The sequence below is a fragment of the Haliaeetus albicilla genome, chromosome 13 (assembly GCF_947461875.1).
Source record: "Haliaeetus albicilla chromosome 13, bHalAlb1.1, whole genome shotgun sequence".
NCBI classification, from domain to species: domain Eukaryota; kingdom Metazoa; phylum Chordata; class Aves; order Accipitriformes; family Accipitridae; genus Haliaeetus; species Haliaeetus albicilla.
This window is the reverse complement of record NC_091495.1, coordinates 13,909,346-13,931,563: the sequence shown is the minus strand read 5'-3', so window position 1 is coordinate 13,931,563 and position 22,218 is coordinate 13,909,346. Positions and strand designations below refer to the sequence as shown.

General features: G+C 36.3%; 1 protein-coding gene across 5 annotated transcripts in view; it reads right to left on the bottom strand.

Moving 5' to 3' along the window:
• BICRAL (BICRA like chromatin remodeling complex associated protein) overlaps window positions 1-22,218 on the bottom strand; it is a 49,366-nt gene that overhangs the window by 2,323 nt on the left and 24,825 nt on the right. For 3 of the 5 annotated variants that reach the window (XM_069800237.1, XM_069800236.1, XM_069800238.1), the window contains exons 2-12: window positions 21,237-21,285; window positions 18,341-18,389; window positions 18,190-18,258; window positions 12,264-13,964; window positions 10,372-10,471; window positions 9,046-9,143; window positions 7,153-7,214; window positions 6,878-7,023; window positions 6,631-6,725; window positions 5,049-5,151; window positions 406-4,225 (exon numbers count right to left, since the gene is read on the bottom strand). In XM_069800237.1, the coding sequence (XP_069656338.1) occupies window positions 3,423-4,225; window positions 5,049-5,151; window positions 6,631-6,725; window positions 6,878-7,023; window positions 7,153-7,214; window positions 9,046-9,143; window positions 10,372-10,471; window positions 12,264-13,964; window positions 18,190-18,258; window positions 18,341-18,389; window positions 21,237-21,280 (3,270 nt within the window). In that variant the 5' untranslated portion in view covers window positions 21,281-21,285 and the 3' untranslated portion in view covers window positions 406-3,422. Of the gene's footprint in view, window positions 1-405; window positions 4,226-5,048; window positions 5,152-6,630; window positions 6,726-6,877; window positions 7,024-7,152; window positions 7,215-9,045; window positions 9,144-10,371; window positions 10,472-12,263; window positions 13,965-18,189; window positions 18,259-18,340; window positions 18,390-21,236; window positions 21,286-22,218 lie in introns of those variants that run through there. The other 2 variants (XR_011327453.1, XR_011327454.1) reach the window with 1 other exon arrangement.

The following is a 22,218-nucleotide window of genomic DNA, read 5'->3' as shown; positions in this document are numbered from 1 at the left end:
GACTAACAAAATCCCTCTTTTTGCCTTCCATCTCCCTGAGTTATGAGTAAGATGATGCCCCCTCTACCTTGTGAAAATGTCCTGGAGAAAGAAGAGTGTGTCTCAGTAACCTCAGCATGGCAAGATTTCTAATGACAAAAGAGCAGGACCATTCGCAATCTTGTTATTTGGAGATCAGCATTACTATAGGTAGTTATAATGCCACATGAACCAAATCCTAACAGCGTATGTTCAGAAAGATTCATAAAGAGTATGGAAAGTTGGCCTGTTAAATATCTTACAGCAGGGCTGCATTAAAAAAAGCACAGGACTAAGAATATTTTGCAACCATATTACTTAAAACTGAGAACAATCCTCTTTTGGAAATGTAAACATTCAACTTTGTTAAATCAAGACAATCACAGATAGTTTTTCCCAAATCTTTGGCTGTATTGCAATGGTTGTTTCAATTTGTAATCTCCAACTAAACATTTCCTATCCATGGATTAACAATATATTTACTGACTTGTGTCTTTTAACAGTATTTATCCAACATAACAAAATAAACTGCAATTTGTTATACTTTTTTTTTTTTACAAAACATTTTATAAATATTTTTACAAAATGTATACAAAGCAATTTCAAGTGAGACATACTTTACAAATGAAGGTATTTAAGCAAATAAAGTCCATACCACACTGACAATAAGTGACACATCCTCTTTAAGTGAAGTCAGTCTGTAAGGCCTCCCTAATCTAACAGATAAATTATACTAAAATCTTCAAAATGAACATAGTTTTCTTAATTGCCAGTTTAAAATTTGTTTTAATATTAGGCAGTATTAAATAACATTGAAATCACAATGCTGATCCAGCAAAATAATGAAAACATGTTTGAAGTCATGCACATTCACAATACTTTGCTGGACTTGAGCCCATATGATTAATAAATTCATACTTTTTTTTTTAAGCACAACAAAAATACAATTCTTTAATTTACTGCTTCACCACGTACCAGAATTCCTTTAGAATTGAATTCAAAGGAGTGAACAACAGAACACTAACAATCTAAGATTAATCTTGCTAGGATTGTTCAATGGGTTCCTCTCTTAAGTAGCTCAGAGAAATGTGTCTGACCAAATCAACCATGATTATTACCTTTTGTAATTTGTCGCTTTTTATATGCCATTGTCCCTGATCTCCAAACGAGATCCAGTAGAAGACACATAGCCTGATAGTTCAATTATGTATTTGCTGTAGAGAGGCTGGAAACCCCATACCCATTTTGAGGTGGTAAAAAAAGCAAGTGGATCAATGAATGTGCAACTTTACTTTTTTTTCCCTATAGAAGAAAAATGTAACTAGTTAACATACAGCTGTGTAACTTACTGTCTTCCTTCCTAGATAGTTCAATTAATTAAATTTCCAAAATGATAAAATAAAATACACATCAGGATACACAGCCATGAGCATATTATTAAATCTAAAAAGGCAATAGGTGAAGACTATATTGTCAGTTTTGCCAATAAGAAAACAACTCATCGCCTGAGAGTCTATTCTATGGACACCTAACTAAAAATTTAAAACTGGCAATACTTATTATTACCTTGAATATTTTATACAACACTTGGGAATGTTGGGTTTTTACAAACATGTACTTTAAAGTTGGCACATTTTTTTTTAAATGGCAATTAGTAAGTAACATACAAAACCAGTATTTCCATTCACGTTGAAGGGGAAATGAATTTTAAGTAAGTTCATCTTTCTCACATTGCTTTCTAGATTGGTTTCCTTTAGTGGTCAGACAGTGGACTGTAGCTCAGTACTGAGTTGCACTGTAATTTTCTACTGTCACAAGGATCTAATTCTGCCTTCTTCTGCACTATTCAGATGGACTGAATTACATGACAGCAAAACCTTTTGTTTTCTTTCCTGGCAATCTGACTGACAACCACAGCTTGTCACAATGAGCCTCTGTATCATGAAAACTGTAATCAGCAAGTCTGGAAAATGGCTGATAATTTTTCTAAGAAATTGTGGAGAAGGTCTGGGGGAGAATATGAGCATATCTTAGAAACCACAAAAGCTATATCCTCCTGAGCAGACGTATGTACTACACGCACGTGACAAATGTCAGTGCACTTATGTGCACAAAAGCACTCATGACCAAAGTAAACTAGGAAAAAGCAGCATGGGCAGCAAAAAAAGAAAAAAAAAAAAAAAGATGTCATAGATTAAAATAAATAAATAAAATAATAAGATTCTATCTTAACAACATGACGGTAAGCCAAATACAAACCATGCAATGGTTTTCACTTGGCTCTACAATATGAATTAATAATTACACACTTTTCGATATGTTTAAACAATGGGATTGCTGATCAACTTTGGTCTGTACATATCTTGATGATTATGACTGCTGCGGTGGATGATTTAACATTCTCTGACAGCAAAAAGCAAAAAAAAAATAAAAAACAAACACTGGCCTTTAAATTTAATCAGAGTAAGGCTAATGTCCTCTTAAAATATAAGCTACAAATACCATAACAGTTTTCAAATAAAAGTGCTTTTGACACTTGGTCTAAAAAAACCAACAAATTAAAAAAAACATTTATACCACTTCAGAAAGACTCAAGGCTGACTACATCCAATTATAAAATGCAAAATCTTTTCCTCAAGAGTTAACATATATATGTATTATATATATAAATTCATGGCTCTATCATGGCCTCATCCTGTACACTTTGCCATTTACTGGCTCCCATTCTACCTTCCTTAGTCAAGCATTTATTACTTCATATCATGCCACTGTGACTAAGATCATATAATACCATCCCACAGACTAAAGTTACCCACTACAAATATATCATCAAGTACTAGTTTCTGCTCAGAAAGCAATAGAAAAGCACTTTAAATTATGAAGCCTTGTAAACACACTGATGATATCCTTCCAACTTAAGAATCCTAGAACTCAGATTCATTAACAAAGAAAATAATCACTTCTGAATAGAGGTACAGTGGGTTTTCCAGAAAAACTAAAAATTTGATGATTTGTGGAAGGGTAGGGGAGAATTGTTGCTTCCATCAGTTTTTAAAAACATTTTCTTAATAAATATATCCTTTCAAATGACTGTGATTGTCAGTATATTACCATATTACATAGGGCCTAACGACCTGCAACCTTGTTGTGTTGCAGTACTGTACAATTATCAAAAGCACTATCATAATAATACTTGAAATAGTAAGGCCCTAACAGACTGCATTCTAACAAGGATTAACTTTACTTGGCTATCTCACTGTAACCACAATGAGTATTGCTCTCAAACACAGAACAGAATCTAGTTTAGAAAGGTTAACCTTAAATGCATGTCAGGCTGTACTTGTGGTGTCATTCACATTTGCTTCTGCTAAGAGAAACATAACTTGTCCATGGTACTGTAACTATTAACACTCTAAGATACTATTTACAGCTGCTTCTAAAATAGAGTCAGTTTCTACAACACCTTCACTGTGGTCTGGAATAAATTTTTCCAGGCAGTTTTCCTGTGAAGCAATAGGTGAAAAATTAGGAAATTCTAATTCAACTGAGCCACTACTTGTCGCCTCGTTTTGTGGCTGTCTCCCAGCTTTTTTAAGTTCCAGGATGTTTTTAAATGTAGTTTCTAAACTCTTACTGAGCAGTAAGTCTTGCTGGGGTTCACCAGAGCCTTTCCTGTTATCAGGATGTAAAACCTCATTCTTTGGAGAGCTCCTCAGAGTTTTGTCTTGGAGGGAATTATTACACGTTACCTTTGAGAAAGATTGAACTGTGTTCCTTGATATTTTATTGTGTGTTCCATGACCGCCTCTTGACACAGTTTTTGACAAGTCTTCAGAACTCGAAGAGTTCTCAGTGGACTTGGCAAGATCTTTCCCAGCCATCTTTTCTTCAGAAAGGGCCACGTATTGGCTCTCAGAAGAACAATTAGCTTTTTCAAACTTTAAAGCTTTAGTGAGGCTCTCCGATTTTTTAGTAGAAGCTATTCCTTCTTGTGGTGTCAGAATGTTGTTAGGCACTAGAGGAAGTTTACTGTGATTTGTGGACTCTGCTGAGCTGGATTTTGGTCGGTCTCTGGCTTGGGTTTTGGTAGTCTGACTTCGAGAAGGTAATGTTTTGCTAGACTGATGGTCACTTTTGCCAGACTGTGCTTCTTCAGCTGTTTTATCAAATTGTTTGGCAGAACAACAAAAGTCGGCCTGATAACCATCTGAAAATTAAGTAGCAACATTTTACTTAAATTACCTATACATCAAAGTAACAGACACTCCCAATGTAGTTTCTGAGTATTAAAATACAAATAACATCCACAGCCTACAGATTCATGTCTTTGAGAGATGTACATATGCTTAAGTGTTCTGCTGTGTCCACTGTAGGAGATTATCACCAAATTAATCAGCATACTACACACGTATGTGCACTGTAAAACCAGACTAATGGCACTTCCCAGCATTCCAACTATGTAAATATGGTGTCTGGAGGACTAATACCTTCTCCAATACATCCCCTGAGTGTCTTTTAAAATATGCAGACTATGCAGAACATTTGAACAAATAGTAACTGTTATCTTACACAAAAATAATGTGTTTCTAGTTACTACATTCAACAACAGCCTAGTTAAACATGCTGCCATTTAAGTGGCCAAGACATTCCAAAAGCAGGACTTCATTAAGATGAACAAGAGTATTCACGCTTCATACAGTGGTGTTTTTCCTGACTGCCAGCAAACTCACAGATTCTTCCCTACTAGAATTGAGACCATGCAGGAGTCATGGCTATTGTCAAAAGAAACTCAGAAATATTTCTCTGCCGAACAGACCAAATATACTTTTTTCCCCCAAAACTACCTTCAACCTTACAGTGTCTCTAGATTGTTGAATTTGGGAGTTATTAAAATTTAACTTGCAACTGCTTATTCAGTATTTCAATTACTGGAATCCCTAGCAATCACTACCTCACTGTGGCCACAACTATTTTTAAACCCTCCGTATTTCCACTGCTTTTGTAAGATTTAGAAGTTAACCATTACTTACCAGGATCCACAAGTGCAAGACGCTTATCCCGGGTCAGAGATGCCCTTTCTTCCTGGTTAAACATCCTATCAATCATAACCATTTCTGCAGAGGGATTTATCCGCTGCAGGAAAAGGAAAAAAAACAACCATCTCTGTAGTCACTCGTATGTTGGTACCACAACATTTATAGCTTAGTTACTCTTCAGAGAAAAAGAATGTCTTTCGTTAGGTATTTGTGGAGAATGTTCACAATACCACAACATCTTCAACAATCTTGACTGTGACCCCAACCACTACTGAAACTCAACCATAAAATATTATTCACATTTTATGGTACATTTTATTTGTTAAAGATTTTAAAACAGGGAATTACTATTCCAGTTTTAAGAATTGTACCTTTTCAGGATGCAGGATGTTTGCCATTGTACACCACAATTTTTTACATCATACAGTATCTTTCTCTTTTAGAGAGAAATCTTGCAAAAATCTTGCAATGGGACCACCCTATCATCTTGTTTCTTCCCTGCACTTCTCTCCCATCCTTCTAACTAGTTGGTGCTGAGTTGCATTTTGCCAACGATGCCTTCAAGTCAGGTGGATCCATCCATCACAGAAGAAAGTTCACTGGCTACTAAGTCACAACACAGGCAACTAGTTCCTAACCTGAACGCAGTGGGGAATAACCTCTTCAAAATGACTGAATGGGATTTAACAAACAACATACCAGCTGGTAAAAGAAAAGATTTTAACCTCCACCCCACTTTGCACCTGCAATTACTTGCAAATATTTGATGGTTAGTATCTTTCTTAATGGGACTGCTAGATTCCAAAACCATATTAATTCTAACACTTATATTACATATTCCTGTCTTAAATGTCTATTATAGTGAAATTCAGAACTTTTCCAGGCTTGAAAACTAGCATGTCTGAAGCCACAATGACATTTCCTGATGCTTGTAAATTACATTCTTAAAGTAACTTTGTCAGTTTTCTTTTTAACTCATGCCTGGGATTGTGAAACCACTTAAATCACAAGCATTTCTGATAAAAATGTGAGGTTCCACCTAGCTTCTAAGGAGAAGTAATGATTTCCTGAATTGTAATATGATTTGGCTCCAATTATAATACGGCTGGAGACCTCTGAATGGAGATTTTCAACATTCTTTCAGGCTCTATCACCCACAGAAATATACAGAAATCACCTGCCTGATTACCACAGCCTGCTCAGCACAAAAGCAAAGCATAAGCAGAGAGCAGAAGTTCATGTGTCTTCAACTTTTATGGAACTTACATGTAACAGTACCCTTACTTAGGCAGCACATGAAATACAAACTCAAGCCATTTCACCAATTTTAAGATGTGTGCATACACTTAAAAATGCAGGTTGGCCACTGAGATTGCTGGTGCAATAACAAGTACACTGGCTATACATATGTACCTCTAAAACCTTCATGTATATATTTATCACCTTTGTTAAGGTGATAAATAGTATCAATGAAATGAATTGTAATGCTAGCTCTCACCTTCCTGTAGATGTATCTTTTTTAACAAACTGAATCACATCCTATAAACTTAAAATGTACCTGCGTTATACACCTTACCATTGCATCTTCTATAAGCAAACATCTGTATTTGTTCAGCATAGCCTGTGTCCTCTTCAGAAGCTGTGTAGCTACAGATTCAAATTCACTGTCCACTAGAAAGACAAGAGTATACTTTCAAACACTGTTCTTCAGTAACCTGCACAAATTTAAAAAATGTTCCCTTTCTTATTGCTCTAACTTACATAAAGAATTCTCTCAATACATTGATTACAAACTTATTGCCAATTTTTAAAAAGAAAATTACCTTTTCTTAAGTCTTCCTCTGTTGGCAGTGATCCCTGGCACACATGGTATGAAAGGAGTCTCTGAACTGCATCATTTAATGATCTAAACCGACTTTTATCTGGTGTCACAGCATGCACTTGATCCTTCTGTAATTGTTGTAGAATACTACAAGGAAAATTAATAACATATAATTAACACATACTCTAACAGAAGTTTACACATTTACAAAAACTAGAAAGAAATGAAGGTTAGATGAAACATCTGCAACAAAATTATAAAAGAAAAAGGACTTACAAAGCTCCTTTAGTTAACTGTTTAGCAGCAGGCCTTTTCTGTCCAACTAAATGACCATCCACCTAAGTTCAAAACAGAAGACAAATTACAATATATCCCCTCTTTTGCAAAGCCTAAGTTTCAGCATTTATTTCTGCCAATTAAGTGTATCACCAATACTAAGTGTAACCACCATATAAGTATAAACACTTAAAACTATCTCCTATTTTCACAGGGCACTGTATCAATGAAATAGGTAAGTCACTTCTCTTATATAAACCAAAGGTCTGAAATGTTGTTTGTAGGCAAATTCCACTGTAGTGCACATACATGCTTCACTAGGAAAAAGGTTGGTTATCAAATTTAGGAGGTGGAAAGAAGAAAAGATACAACTAAAACTTTTCCAAAGAAATCCGCTCTCAAGAACTGTCTCTGCATTTCGCAGCTGATGTCACCTTGCCTGATTTTGATGGATTAGAGCATCTGTCAGGAAACAGGCTAAGGTTGTGTCCTTAAATTCTCCAAAGCCATGGTGGCTGGGTGGGGAGTGAAAGTGGTTCTAGACATTCTCTTTCAGTGTCGATGCTACAGATATACCCATCAGGTAGATCTACATCATCTTTTCCTTTCCTCAGACATTTATGAAGCCGAGATTTTTCAAGGGAACACTGTCCTAAGATGTGAGGCTTTCCGAGGCAGTAAAGGCTTATGTTCCTACTGTATGACAGGCATTACTGCAATCTAAGTATTCTCCCAAAGAAGCCATTCTGGATCACAGTCTTTGTTTAATATGAAGTTGTTGGGTTTTTTTAGCCAACTGGTCTTACTAATGAAATTGGTCACAGAGCAAAAGTTACTTATAATTTAAAAAAAAAGATTGCATGAAAGCTCTTTTGAACTACAACTTGGTTAGAAGGAATAAAAAAGAATGTGGTACAGAACATCCTTCTCAGCAAAGTAGGAGCAGCGTGAAGCAGGCACACTGTAATGGTACTTGCTGGCCAAAAAGAGTCTAGCATCAGAGCATAAAAAGTATTCACCACCACAGGAGAATGAACATCTGACCAACAACTACAAAACCAGGCTGAACTCATAATTGAGCACTACTGTGAGTATCTTCTGCTCTACTTGTACATCAGTAAGACAGGGAAAAACATTCATGTCATAACTACACTGACGAATACATTTACAGCAAGGAACAAACATTTTAAATCAGCTCCTGCCTTGTTTTCTTCTGTGATTTTGTAGTTTAGTTCCATCCAGAATGAAGCCCACACTTTCAAGCCTACATCAAACCCTCGCTTCTTGTCCTCACCTACTCAGCCCATGAATGTAACAATTGTCTCCTCCCTCCAGAAATTCTTCTATTCCCTCTCCAAAAAAGCTGGCCTCCCCTTCCAGCCCCAAACCCTGGACGTAGTGTTAAAATTTTGTACATAGTTACCATATATAGGAGAACTTTTGGTGGTTAAAAAAAAAAAAAAAAAGGAAGAAGACAATGCAGTGAAGAATAAAACAGACAAAGACCAGATGGAATTTTTCTGCTACTTCTCACAAACCATCCCCTGACAATCAGCTAGAGAATAGCTGAGTTTGTAAGAAGTAATGGTAAGAATAGGTCTAACTTATGTCCAACTCATTGAAGAATTGCTATGTCATACGAAATTATCTCCAGGGAACAGTACAGTCAAGACTCCACTTACTGAATTAAATATCAAAGCAGCATTCAGAATATCAATTTGCGAAATATTCGACATTTACTATGTCAAGGTAGAATTTGACAAGCTTGAGTGACTTCATACACTCTAAAAAAACCTGCAAGGACTCCTAAATTATCAATATGAAGTTGAAACACCCCTAACTTCACTAAAATTTTAAGGGAAAGGGAAACATATAAATGAAAGTATTATTTACCTGTATACTCTGTTGAACTGATGATGATCCTATTACTTTTTCTTGGGGCTGTGCTGTTCCTAGAGATTGCTGTATGATTTTTCCTCCAGAGTCCTGTCCTACAAAAAACATGTTAAAAAGACTGTCATCCTAAGCAAGAACAGAATAATTTCAAGTACCTATCCTGATCATTTTACTTGAGTTTTTAGCTTTTAGGAGAAAGATACATGTCTCATATGCTTCAAAGCATTAGTGCAACTACCCTGTGGGGAAACTGGCTCATAAAAATGAAACAGGACTGATATTTTGTGCTGCAAGCTACAAAAATCCTCAGATATAAACCATGTCCTACCATAGTACTGCAATGCAAGAAGAAATTCAAGTACCATAAGTATAGTGTCTCAATAATTTACTGAAAAGCATACAGTACATTTTATCAAGCTTTTCAATACTAATCCTCTCTCAAGCATATAAACCAAATTTTTCTAGAGCTCCTGAAAGTATTTAGACAGCAGGCATCATAATTTTCTTTTCTAGATTTTCTAGATGGGCAGACTTCTTTAAATTGCCTTGCTCAGGAATTCAAACAGCATCTTAACAGCCATGCTACATTACAACCTACACAAATAATAATTTCCCCCCCGCCCCCAAAAAATCATTCTGTGCTGATTGTAGAGAATTGCCTGGACAGCTTGCGCGTAACAGTACACAAGGAAAAAAAAAAGGCAAGTAGATTATGGGGCCTTATTCAAGAGGCGTACTTATGTACAAAGAGAACATGAAGGTTACTGCATTTTTCTGTTTGCTTTGAATATATTGGGTTTGTTCTTTTAGTAGCATGGTGTATTTTGCCATGAACAATTCTAACCGAAAGTGACACATTCAAAAATAAATCGAGTGATGACAGCCTTCACACAGCCTTGTAATCTCTATTTTTCTTTCCTCTGTATCTGAAGCAGCCATCACAAGAGAGGGTCTAGAAGTTTCAGAGAATTTTTAGCAGATGTCCATATTTTGAAAATTACTTATTTCTATTTTCCTAAGCTTAAAAAAAAATAAGAAAAAGGAAAGAAAGTACAATTCTGCGTTTTGTAGAGGGAAGGATTAACTGCTTATTGTGGAGATTCAACTTTTCACTCTACAAAATGAAGTGCCATGGTAGGGAAAAATAAAAGCACACATTCGATACTGAAAAATTTAGCTTGCTTTCTTTTAAAAATAAAATTCTGATAACCTTTAGGACCCTATCAGCATGAGCCATCAATGCAAGTCTGACACTCTGAAGAAGAACCACTTTCTGTTGCTGGAGAAAATTAAGAAAATTATTTTAAAAAGACCTTAGTTGACCTGATAGTGTGTTGCTCAGAAGACTTGTTAGCTGAGGCTGTCTCAAATTATCCTGCGTCTTCAATGCAGAAACTGGTGATGTCTGGTTCATAGCTTTTTTCTGTGCCACATACATTAAAAAAACCAAACAAACAAACAAACAAAAAAAACCAGTCAATATTTACTGAAAGCTTTAACAAATGGAGGAAAAAAGCAAAAAAGCCAACTAAAATTCAGCTCTACACATCCTTTTTCAAGTTTAAACTCGTAAGTGGTGAAATATCAGACATCTCAATTCCTCCTAAATTCAAGAATTTTATAAAGTAAATCAGAGATTAATAGAAATTACACCAACAGTACAAATACACACCAGTTACATTCTAGAAGACCCATGATTTACCACTACAATGGGCCCTCAGAAAGCTCAGCTTTTTCAAGTCTCAAAATGGCAAGATGACTAAATAAGCTGTCTCCACAACAAAAAAAAAAATACAGTGGAACAAACTGTCCAGTGTTTAGCAACTAAGTGATACACTGTTTAGGATACAGTGCAATATTTAAAATGCAAGTACAAATTAAAAAGATTCTGGTGAACTGTAGAATTTGTTCTGTGTAGTTCCCATTTTCATCTCTGAAATTTCAGCACAAAAACAAAATGATCTTTTACAGCAATAAGAAATATTATGCTTTTATAACTGCTGAAACCCACAAACCCAGCACATATCCTACAAATAGGAATATATAGACACATGAAGAGAAAGGCAGGCCTCAAATTACTCATCTGCAAACAAAATGTTACGACCTGTGCTAGCAGTTTTGGCAAAAACTAAAAATGTGGTTCTACAACATGTTCGCCCTTATTTTCTAAATACACATTATTTTCTAAGACACATTATTTCATTGCCCATTTTGGTCTTGCTTAAAAAAATCCATTAGACCTCTGCAAAAAGAGAAAGATCTAAGGTAATAAGCATAAGTGCATTCCAAGACAGTTATTATCAGTATTTTATAATGATCAAGGAAAAAGAAACAAAAGCAAAAAAAGGGCATAAGTGGAATAACAGCTTGTTGCTAATTGTGTGAGAAGTCACCGAGTTAAATATTGGCAGAGTTTGGAAGTTCACTTATGAAAACAGACAAATTTGAGTTGAATATATACCGCAACTACATCGACTGGACAAAAAAAAGACCAGTTCTCACCTTAAAAGTAAATCCAGAATTTTTTTTTTAATTATTACTAAGTAGATCTCTTCTTAGAGAAAATATTTTTGAAATGTTATGCTTTTGCAAACTGCTTTAAAAGTATTTCCTTTTAAGGATGCTAAGAAACACCTCTTGCCTTGTCTTTGCTTCAAATTTGAAAGCTTCTAACTGCTCCAGACACACAGAGCTACAGTGGGTAAAATGCCAGTATGGTAAATAACAAAGAGAAACCCAAGAAACCTTTTTATCTCTAATTTGAATAGGTCAAACCTTGAAAACACATGCATAGTTTTTAGTGAGGTCAAAAGACTTAAGTGCTAAGAATGTACCTGAGCCTTTACATCTAGCTCTACAGTAAGATTTTCAGAAGAGCTCATAGTTGTATAATCTTATCATGTCCATTCCTTTAAATGGGGGCAGAAATAGATCACTGCTAAGCAGTTCTGAAAATATTACTATAGATCACCAATAAAATCTTCTGACTTAATGAAAGTCACAGACTTATTCACTCAGTGACAGGCTTTAGAAAATACCCAGTGAAATGATGTCTCTGGGTTACAGTAATTTTCAGCCGTTCCGCAGTATTTGTAACAATACAAACTAGCAAAATTAATGTTCTCTGTATAACACCAACTATAATACTTTGTTAACCATATTTTAGCACAGCTTAGAAGCAATTATTTGGCTACATTCTCATAAAACTTTCATACCTGACCAAAGGCAAACTGTTGTTGTGTTACTCCAATTGATGTGTGACTAAAGGTGCTGACAGATTTGGAAGAGGATGCTGGAAGACGATGCGATGCACTGACTGGAACTTGAGTTCTGTTCTGTGTGAGCTGATCTCCAGTGAAGTTTCCTCCTGATGCAACAGACTGAACTGATGGTCCCAAGCTAGGATGTACTGAACCAGAAGAACTTGCAACAGCAAATCGATTAGAAGCTGACATATTTGAGACTGTAGATTGCCCAGGTGACATCGTAGTAAAACTCGATCTACCTTGAGAAACATTAGCTTGACTGGGTGACAAATGCAACACCGTTGGTGATGCCTGCTGCAGTGGCACCTGTCCACCAACAATCTGTGAAGCTCCATGATTTACTATAACTTGGTTTCCAGGAGCTGTGAATGTCTGGCCGGAAACAAGCTGAACAGCTGTGTTCTGATTATTCAGCATCTGTCCTGAATACGACTGGTTGGCTCTTAGCATGTTTGTAGAGTTCCTATTGAGCATTACATGCTCAGCAGACACTTGGCTAGGAACAAGCTGGGAAGGCTGAGTCTGAAGAAGCTGTCCATTTATGGCCTGGACATGATGAACTGAATTAGAATTAACAGACAAACTTGTGGGTATGAGAAACTGGTTTTGAGGTGCATGAGGCTGTCCCATAGGAGAATGGATAACAATACTACCTCCAGCATTGCTAACTGTCTGAGGTGTAACTGATTTTCTTGTATTTTGTTGATTAACGATATTAACAGACATATGAGGACCAACTACTGAATTCTGAGGTGAGTTTGCAGAAGCAAACGGAATCCCTTGCTGTACGTGATGTTGCTGTATTCCCAAGTTATTCACATTGTAAGCAGTCTGCTGACCCATCTGGATAGGCTTTGGTTGGATATTAATGGGAACTTTGTTAGAGTTTGGTGCCAAACCCCTCTGAATAATGATATTATGGACAGGCAATGACGTCTGAAAATTTGTGCTGTTAAATGGAACGGTTACAGGTTGTGCTACTGGACTTGAATTTGAGTTACCAAACAGTGAGTTACCATTTGGAGTTTGTCTATGAACCAAGAGGCCACCACTCATGTTTGCAGGTGTTTGTTGACCATTGCCTTTCAGTATTATTTGAGATCCATCAAGGTTATTAATGGTCATCATGGAAGGTTGATTACTAAATGAACCAATTAGCTGTATCTGCCCAGAACCACTAATCTGGCTGCTATTAGACAAATGCTGGCTGGGAACACTAATTCCCACATGTTGCATAAAGCCATGTTGCACACCGACTGTATTGCTTGCAAAAGATGCTCCAACAGGTTGCTGTACCACTTGAGTAACTCCTATAGGTTGCAACGTCTGACCTGAGTAATTAGAAACATTAGAAGCCTGAGTAAAGGATGCTGATGAAGAAGGATGAAGCTGAGCTTGTGCAAACTGTTGGCTAGAACCTACACTGGCATCCAAATATGCCTCTTCTGCCAAAGTCTGTTCAGTAATATTAGCCTCCTGCAAGGACTTCTGAAGAATATCAAAAGGCTGATCCTCAGTAAGATCAGGTAAAGGAGAAGATACAAGTTCATCTTCAAGAAACTGAAGGCTACTGGACAGCTGCAGTCCATCACTAGGCCCCTCTCCAAGCTGACCACTTACACCTTTTACAGACGACTTAGGATCAGTGTTCTGAAATGCAAAACAAGAAACAAATCATTTTCAGAAATTCCAAGCTCTACCTTGTTTCCCCATTAAGCTTTTTTTCATGCAAGCAAATTTTCTTTACAAAATTATATTCTTTGCACAGTATCTATACAGGGTGATGTTCATCCCATACAGTGGGCCAGCATAAACATGTGCATCACTTACATCCCACTCATGCCCTCATAACAGACTGCTGGAGACACTACTCTCCTTTCACTTCTCAAATCTCCCAATTCCACAGCACTCAGCTCTGCAGCTGCACTGTTTCAAGAGGATGTGACATGCTCTTGAAGTATCAATTTCCCTTCCTCAAGCTGAGCACTGTATGGACAAAATGATAAAAGAAAGGAGGAGTGAAAAGACCTCCACTGTAACTCAATTTGGGGCAAGGTTTCAGTAGCAACAGTAGTAGCAGGGAAAAAGCAGGAGAAACCTGCTCTTTCACAGATTTCCTCTATCAAGTGAGATCCATCTCTAAAATCCTACCAGTATTTCTATAGTCACACAGTGCAAACTAGTGACCATTTCATAAAGTTAAAGAATTACATTAATTCTTTGTTTAGAAAAATTTTAGAAACAAAGCAGTAAGAAAAACAACGCTATAGACTTTGTGGTTTATGCTAGCAAAAAGATTACAGAGAACTGTAAGTATTGAAACTACAGCAAATATTAAGCTGCACTTTGAAAAAATCCTTCAAATTTACATCCATAAATGCTGTAGTAAGGAAAATCAGAACCCACTTTGCTCTGGCCTACTGTCAGTAAGATTTTCCTAAAACAAATTTATGTCCAGAAACTCTAGACAACACAAGTATCAGGTTTCTACAGGTGGAATGGCAAATTTAAATGCACAATAATACTTGCAATAGTTGTAAGTTAGACAGAGTACACCTTTATAAATTGCAAGATCATATTTCTATTCAAAACCAACATCCAGTTTCTTTTTAGGTCAGGATAAATGCAAAAGGTGAGTGTGAAATTATCAGTCACATTCATACTCTGAGCCTTCACTCCTTGAAAGTCATAGACACTTGTTTTCAACCTCATATAAACAGCGTGAAGATGCTGCAAGCCGTAATTATCATATGCAATAATGTCCCCACCCTAACTTCAGTACCCAAAGCATATTTATTCAGAATTTTACCCCAATCTGTTTCTGAATCAGCCTGTGTTGTTTTATGAAACTTTGGTCATGTTTTAAAATACCAAGAGATTGTTCCTAAAATTCAATAAAATATTTTCAAAATACAATTATAAAATTACAGTAAACTTCTTTACATTTATGTTAACAGAAGGAATTAAACTAGTACTTAAATGTCTCAATGTCTGCACCTCATGAACACCTAAAATTACAAATCAGGTTCTCAACTGTACCTAGCTATCATCAGGCAGAGCAAAAAGGAGTCACTAACTAGGGCATTATTAGGACTCACAACTGTCAGGTTCTCGTGGAGAATTCCCTATTGCATCTGAAACTTGTCTCCAGTGACAATGACCAATCTGAAATCTTTCATGACTGTGTAACTTAAGAGGGCTCCAGTTCCAGTTAATGCTATTCCAGTTGGAATTAACAATACACCTATTACTACTATTACTAATAGCAACAGTAATAATAAATAATATTACATGCAATCAAGATTAATAGCTTGAAACTCTCCTACTGGCATGAAGAATCCCAAGTTTCATTCCCTGCTCCTAGGACTGTTTAACATCCAAAAACAATTTTATGTGCATAAACTGGAACCAGGGACCTTCCAAGTTAACATCTGAATCACTGCTGCCCAGACTCAGAACAGCCACGCAGAACACCATACTAATTTCAACAAGAAATTAGTGCCTCTGCAACTTCATGAATCTATTTACCAACAAGAGTCTTATTCTCACTGGCTCCATGAATATTGTGCTGCCCTCTTAAGCTGTTCTACTATACTATAACAGGAAGGTGGAAGCAGTCACTAAGTACAACCCAGGTAACAGGGCAATGGCTAAAGAACCCTCTCATGAGGGTTACAACAGAGACTGATGATTGCCCAAGGACACCAACCTGGAATCAGTACAGGTGGTACGCAATAATTTAACTCAGAGCCAGGGCAGGGCAGGGGAAGGGGGGGGGAAGAGTGGACACTGCTTTCTTGTCCTTCAGTCAGCAGGAACTTAATCTTGTTTGTGTTAGGTATTGGCTGAGCATGCTTACCAGCTGAGGCACTGAACCTTTGACACTGAATTAGTAAACTCTGCCACTGAAAGGCATGAGACGAGCATCAAGACTGTCAATCCTACTTCATGGTAGCAATTCTGAATACATACAAAGACAGAACTTTCAGTATCTGCAAAAACTTTAACGACAAAAAACTCAGAAGCCTTTAACTTTTCAGGTATCTTATAAGCAAGGACTGTGAAACCATCTATTTATATTTTAGATACCCCTTGCTCCTTCACAATGCACTGTAAGAATCCATCTTTGCAACCATGTTATTCTTCACTTAGATCAGCACAGGGCTCTCACGCAAGGGATGGAGGGAAGAGAAGATGGCATTGGTACTCATTATGAAGATACAAAAGCATGAGAACAGAGCACAAGTGGAACAAGTGCTAGAGAATGAAAATACAGTAAGCCATCCTAGGAACACAAACTAGAAATCCCTGCTCCTCTTACCACCTGCCTTCTAGATTACCTAACCCCCCAGTTTCATATACCAAAAAGATCTTTTGGCTTTCACCAAATATTTTTGTTTCTTCCAACTGCTACTCCCTATAAAATAATCCCACCTTGCCCAGAATTTCCCAATCACTCTCAAAATTACTCCAAAAACTCACTTTCTGAAAATACATCAGAAATACACCCCCAACTCCTGCCCACCTCCTCATGCTTATCAGAAGAATCTCTACAAAGAACAACTAGGAAGCCTTGGCTATGACAAATGCATGTCATATTTTTTCTCCATAACCTCATTTTTCTTAGGATGAGTCCTCAAAACCCACCTCTGCCATGTTGCATACAGGAAGCTGCTGTCTGATAATGGCTAGCCTGGCACCAAGTTGAAACCACTGTTCCCGATTAGCTGAAAATTGGGCACACCCTATTACTACTGGTACCCCACTCCCCCACAACTATCTCAACCAGCTTATCTGGAGAAAGAACTGTCATTCAATGTATGTTTCTTCTACAATAATTATATTGAAAGGGGAAGGACAGGGCAAATACTTCACATCACACTACCATGGCTACAGAAAAATCACTAGTTCTCTACACATAGATAAACAGTTTTCAGGATTTATTTATCCCAGTTATTTAAGGTCCCTACACACCTACAAGTACATCCACATATCTGTTAGGAACATGGGACAAAGAGACAGAGTCAAGATATCAGTACAAGAGGAAGAGGAATTACCAAGGAAACCCTACTCTATGTTTTCAAATAACTGAATCGTGGGATGAAAGTTTTTTTAAAAAACACACCAATGAAATCAAAGAAATGTGGGTCAAAAGGGATCTCTGGAAGTCATCTAGTCCATCCTTCTACTCAAAGCAGGACTACTGCCAGCACTAGAGCAGACCAGCCTTGGCTTTATCTCCAAGGATGGGGATTCCACAACCTCATTGGGTAAAACTTGGTCCAGGGCTGCAATACACTGCTAGTGAAAAAAGAACACTGAAGACTACTTGCAACACCTAATGAATTTAAAGTGACTTCCCTAACACTGACATTACAGGAAGGAAACATCCCAAGTTAGCTATTCAGTCTAAAGAACAAAAAAACCCCAATTCATTAATTTTAAAAAATTGCTAGCTTAGATTCTACTTAGAAATAAGAAACAAAACCATCCTAACATACACAGGAGATGTACGAATGACTAACTTTTAAGGTCTACATTTGAGCACTACTACATCTACAATCACTAAAATTACAAGTGCAGTTTACTGGAGAGACTTACATCAGAGAATATTTTCACTGCTCAGCAAGCCATTTTACATATTTACAAAACACAGTCCAACAGTGCAGTATCTTTTGATTAATTCCCCACTGAAGACCCAATGAAATATTTAAAATACCAACAGCATGAGGTGGTTCTCTGTTAGCATTAAGAATTCACATATGAAAAAGGTCAAAACCCACATCTACTTCATTCAGTTTTATAAAAGCCAAGTAAAGCCATAACAAAAGCATGCAATCTCAATACAAATATAATTTATCTCCTCACCACTTACATTGGAGTTGGCGAAAATTGAATTTGAGTTGGCTACAGAATATTCTGCATTAGTCAAGTCTTCATTGCTCTGGTAAAAGACAAAAATCATGTTTAGAAATAATACACTTAATGAAGCTTATGTATGTCTAATACACAGGAAAGCTACTTACAGATTTACTACTAGGTCCATGTAGAAAATAATTCAGCGCCTGTGGGTCCCTTAAGGGGGAGAAAAAAAAAATGTTACCACTTTTAGGAAGCTCTTTGTACTAATGAGGCTAATTTAACTAAGCCAGATACTGTATTCATATAGATCAGGCTTACAGTAAAAACACGTTTCTTTCACTGACTCCAATGCCAAGCTGAAAGTTTATACCATCTGAGGATCTGTGTTTCTCTATCAGCACAATTTTCAGATGTTGATCATATTTGCTGTCATTATACCAAGGCATTTCAAGCAATAAACTATGTTCATCAGAAAATTTTAGTTGCATTCTACTTTACTTCCATTTATGAGGGAATGAGTCTTACTCATATTCTCTTAAAACACACAGTATTTTATGACAGCACATAGTACAAAACCAAAGGAAAATACCACCACCAAGTAACACAAGAACTAAATCAGTTACCACCTCTTCTACAGAGATGAACTATAATGCCTGTTTAGCTAGTGTCTAAGCCAACAGGGCATTTACAAACCTGAATCTATAACGTATTTTCTGCCACCCTTAATGTAAGTTAACAAAAATTTATGCTTGCCAGAGTAACAGTCCCTTCACGTGGAGAAAAAAGCAGCACCTTTTCCAAGTGAAATCAACCATAGAAATAACTGATTAAATATTATTAAATACAATTTCAGAGTATTCATTAACTTAGCACTACCACTGAATAAGACTCAGATTAAAAACGTGGTCTGATAGAGTAAGTGTTGGCAATTCAAACAGATCAAAAATACATTAATGTAGCTGCACATATAGACCAAGTAAAAAACATTAAAAGGTTGTGTTACCTGGGATTATTTTAATACAACAATTATATAGCATTTCCCAACATGTCCATTAGCATGAAAAGTAAAATGACATGGAGTTTTTTTATTTTAAAACATTTTTATTGATTAACAAGTAATAATAAAACATTTCTGAGAAGCAGGAGATTCTCATGTAAAAAAATATTAATTCAAAACATCTCTCCTTCTCTCTTGATCATCCTAGAAAATAAAGAATGAACAAGTTAAAGATCTTTCAGGTTTACAAGTATGCTTCTAAAATACACCTCTATTCCTCTTTTTTTCATTCAAAAAACAAACTGCATTCATGTGTTTACAAAAGATGTGTTAAACAGACAGTATGTGGCAGGGACTTTATGGTACAATAATACTTACACCATAGAAGTGGTTACATATATTTTCCAACAAAAGTGTCATTTTCATAGTAGATTACACTACATTTCAAGAATCAAAGAGAATAGAACTCATGATCTTATACAGGGCTCTATTGTGCTTATGAGTTTTAACAACAAAATAACCAGGCTGTTTAATACTAATTACACTCACTGGCTTTAAATCATAAAAAATGCAATTTAAAATGAAGAACACTTCATCACCTTAAATATTGGCTTTAGTAAGGAAGGAATTTTAGAAGGCACTTACCAAAAATCAAAGATCAGATGGAAAAAAAAATGTTGTTTTCCATTCCTCTAGATGCTTAAGACAGTAATTGCTGCCAGCAGCAGGAAGAATACTGTAATTTTTCACACAAACACTCATCTGTATAGAGAGCACTTCATTTTCTGGACCACCTGTGAACTTGTACCAGTATCCTCCATGATTCATGCTCATGACAGAGCACTTAATTTTCCCATGCAGTCAATTATCATCTTTATGTTCCAAGCAGGATGTGTTTTCATATGGCTACAATCTGCAGTCTTGCACAGTATACTTCACAGAAGGTAACTGTGACCCAGTACTGGCAATGCTTTTGCCATAGCATCCACAGAGTAACCCCAAAATCAAAGCAGCCACTGTGGTGATATTTTGTTTTTTCTGAAGTTAAAGCTCTCACTGGTTTTGCTGGAAGATTTGAGTGAGTGAGAAAAGCCTATTTATTTACTACATTTAAGACAGTAAAAAATTCTTTTATCAAGTGGAGGTGACCTTTTAGTAGCTGCTACTAGGCTGATGTCATACTAAAAAGTTATCATATATGAAATGTTCAATTTTCTTATGTTTTAAATGCATTATAGCCTATTATCTGTTCTTGACTACTGACATAAATGTTAGCCAAAGGAAGGTAACTTGTCACATACACAAGCCACGAAAAATCTTTCTCAGGCTTCAGCTACACTAATTATTTTTTGAGATTCCCATATGGAATTATAAACCTTCAAATAAATCTGTTATGGAAATAATGAGGGGGAAGAAAAAAAAACAGAACAACACAAAAAAAACCAGGACCATTTAAAATCCCCAATTTTATTAAAATCAAGTATCTTTGAGCAAGATGCTAATAAATTCTTGTTTGTTGTGAATACTTAGCAGTACTGGGTAGAAGTTCTATTTTTCTAACACTTTTATGCAACTGCATGTTATTAGTAGAAAATTAAATATTTATAATTAAGAAAATAATAATTTTACTTTTACCTTTAAAATACAAGCATAGTGTGAACAAAGTATCTAGTTCCACTACTCGAAAACCTGAGATCTTTATTTTTTTTAATCCACAAAAATAGTTCTTTGCAATGAAGTTTGTAACAACATTCCTAGTAATGTGCTTCAGCAGTGGCCTGATATTACCATTAGCTGAGAAGACAATCCAACCTCCATGCACACTCATTCTTTAGCCTCTCGAGGAGAATGCCAGCAAGCGGACTGTCAGCTAGTATACACTGGGATTGAAGGCTTTGTGATAACACACATCTCCACATGGAGGAAGTGAAGCATAGCTACTCATTTCATTTGCAAGTCACCTAGTCTTGAGACAATATTGAGATAGAATCACCTTCCAGAAGATGATTTTGCAAAATTATTTTTCCAAACTTTTCCGAAAAAATTGCTTAAGGAAAACTTACCCAATAAGATCAAGGAGACAGGATTCATCATCATCATCATCCATGACAACTAGAACAAAAAGGGAGAGGATGGATATCTGGTATGTATCAGACAAAAGACTGCTTTCACCAATAAAACCAATTTAGAATATCTCAATATTTTTTATTAAACAATTTATGAATTTGACAGATGTCTACTACTATTGGCAAAGTTCTTAAATAAACCTGCATCTTCTACAGAGGTCCGTTGATTATCTCAAAATCAAATTCAGTCACATGTAATGGTATACAAAATCCCATGCTACACTTTACTGTTTAGGGGTTTTTTTAGAATTTTAAATTGGAGAAAGACAAATTATTAAACAAACTAACTGAACAGAACTTCTATGACTTAAAAAAAAGTAGTAAAAAAATCAACAGCGAATGCAGTATCAAGACTCCAATTAAAATGCTTCTATAGGAATTTGCTCCCAGCTAATCCCAGTGAGGGAATAATCAAACACCACAGAACCTACAAAGACCATTACAAATTAGTGGCTATAATACTGGCTAGCCAAAAAGGTAAACAAATTTAGGTCAGTATCACGACAGTGCTGTTATAGGCTAGAACCAAAACTACAGCCAAGACATTACGAAGCATTAAAAAGAACACTTATTTTCTAGCAGACCTTTCTTAGGTATTGCTAGTGCCAATATGGCCACTTCCAGTTTCTCCTCGACAATACTCAGAAGTGTACTTGAACAAACTTGTGATTAACAGTAGAGTTCTGACAATCCTTTTAACAACAGGTAGGGAATTCATTTCCATTAGCCAAACTGAATGTAAGCATCCATTCATTGGGTGCAGAGCATTTTTAGCCTCACAATATCATCACCACCAACTCTCTTATGCACTGCCTACTCGGTCGGGTGCTGCCTGTACCAAACACGTCCTATCACTCTTTCCTCCGTCCGCTGTTCCTTCGAAGCTTCTGTTTGCATATCCTGGTTCTCCTGTTCACCC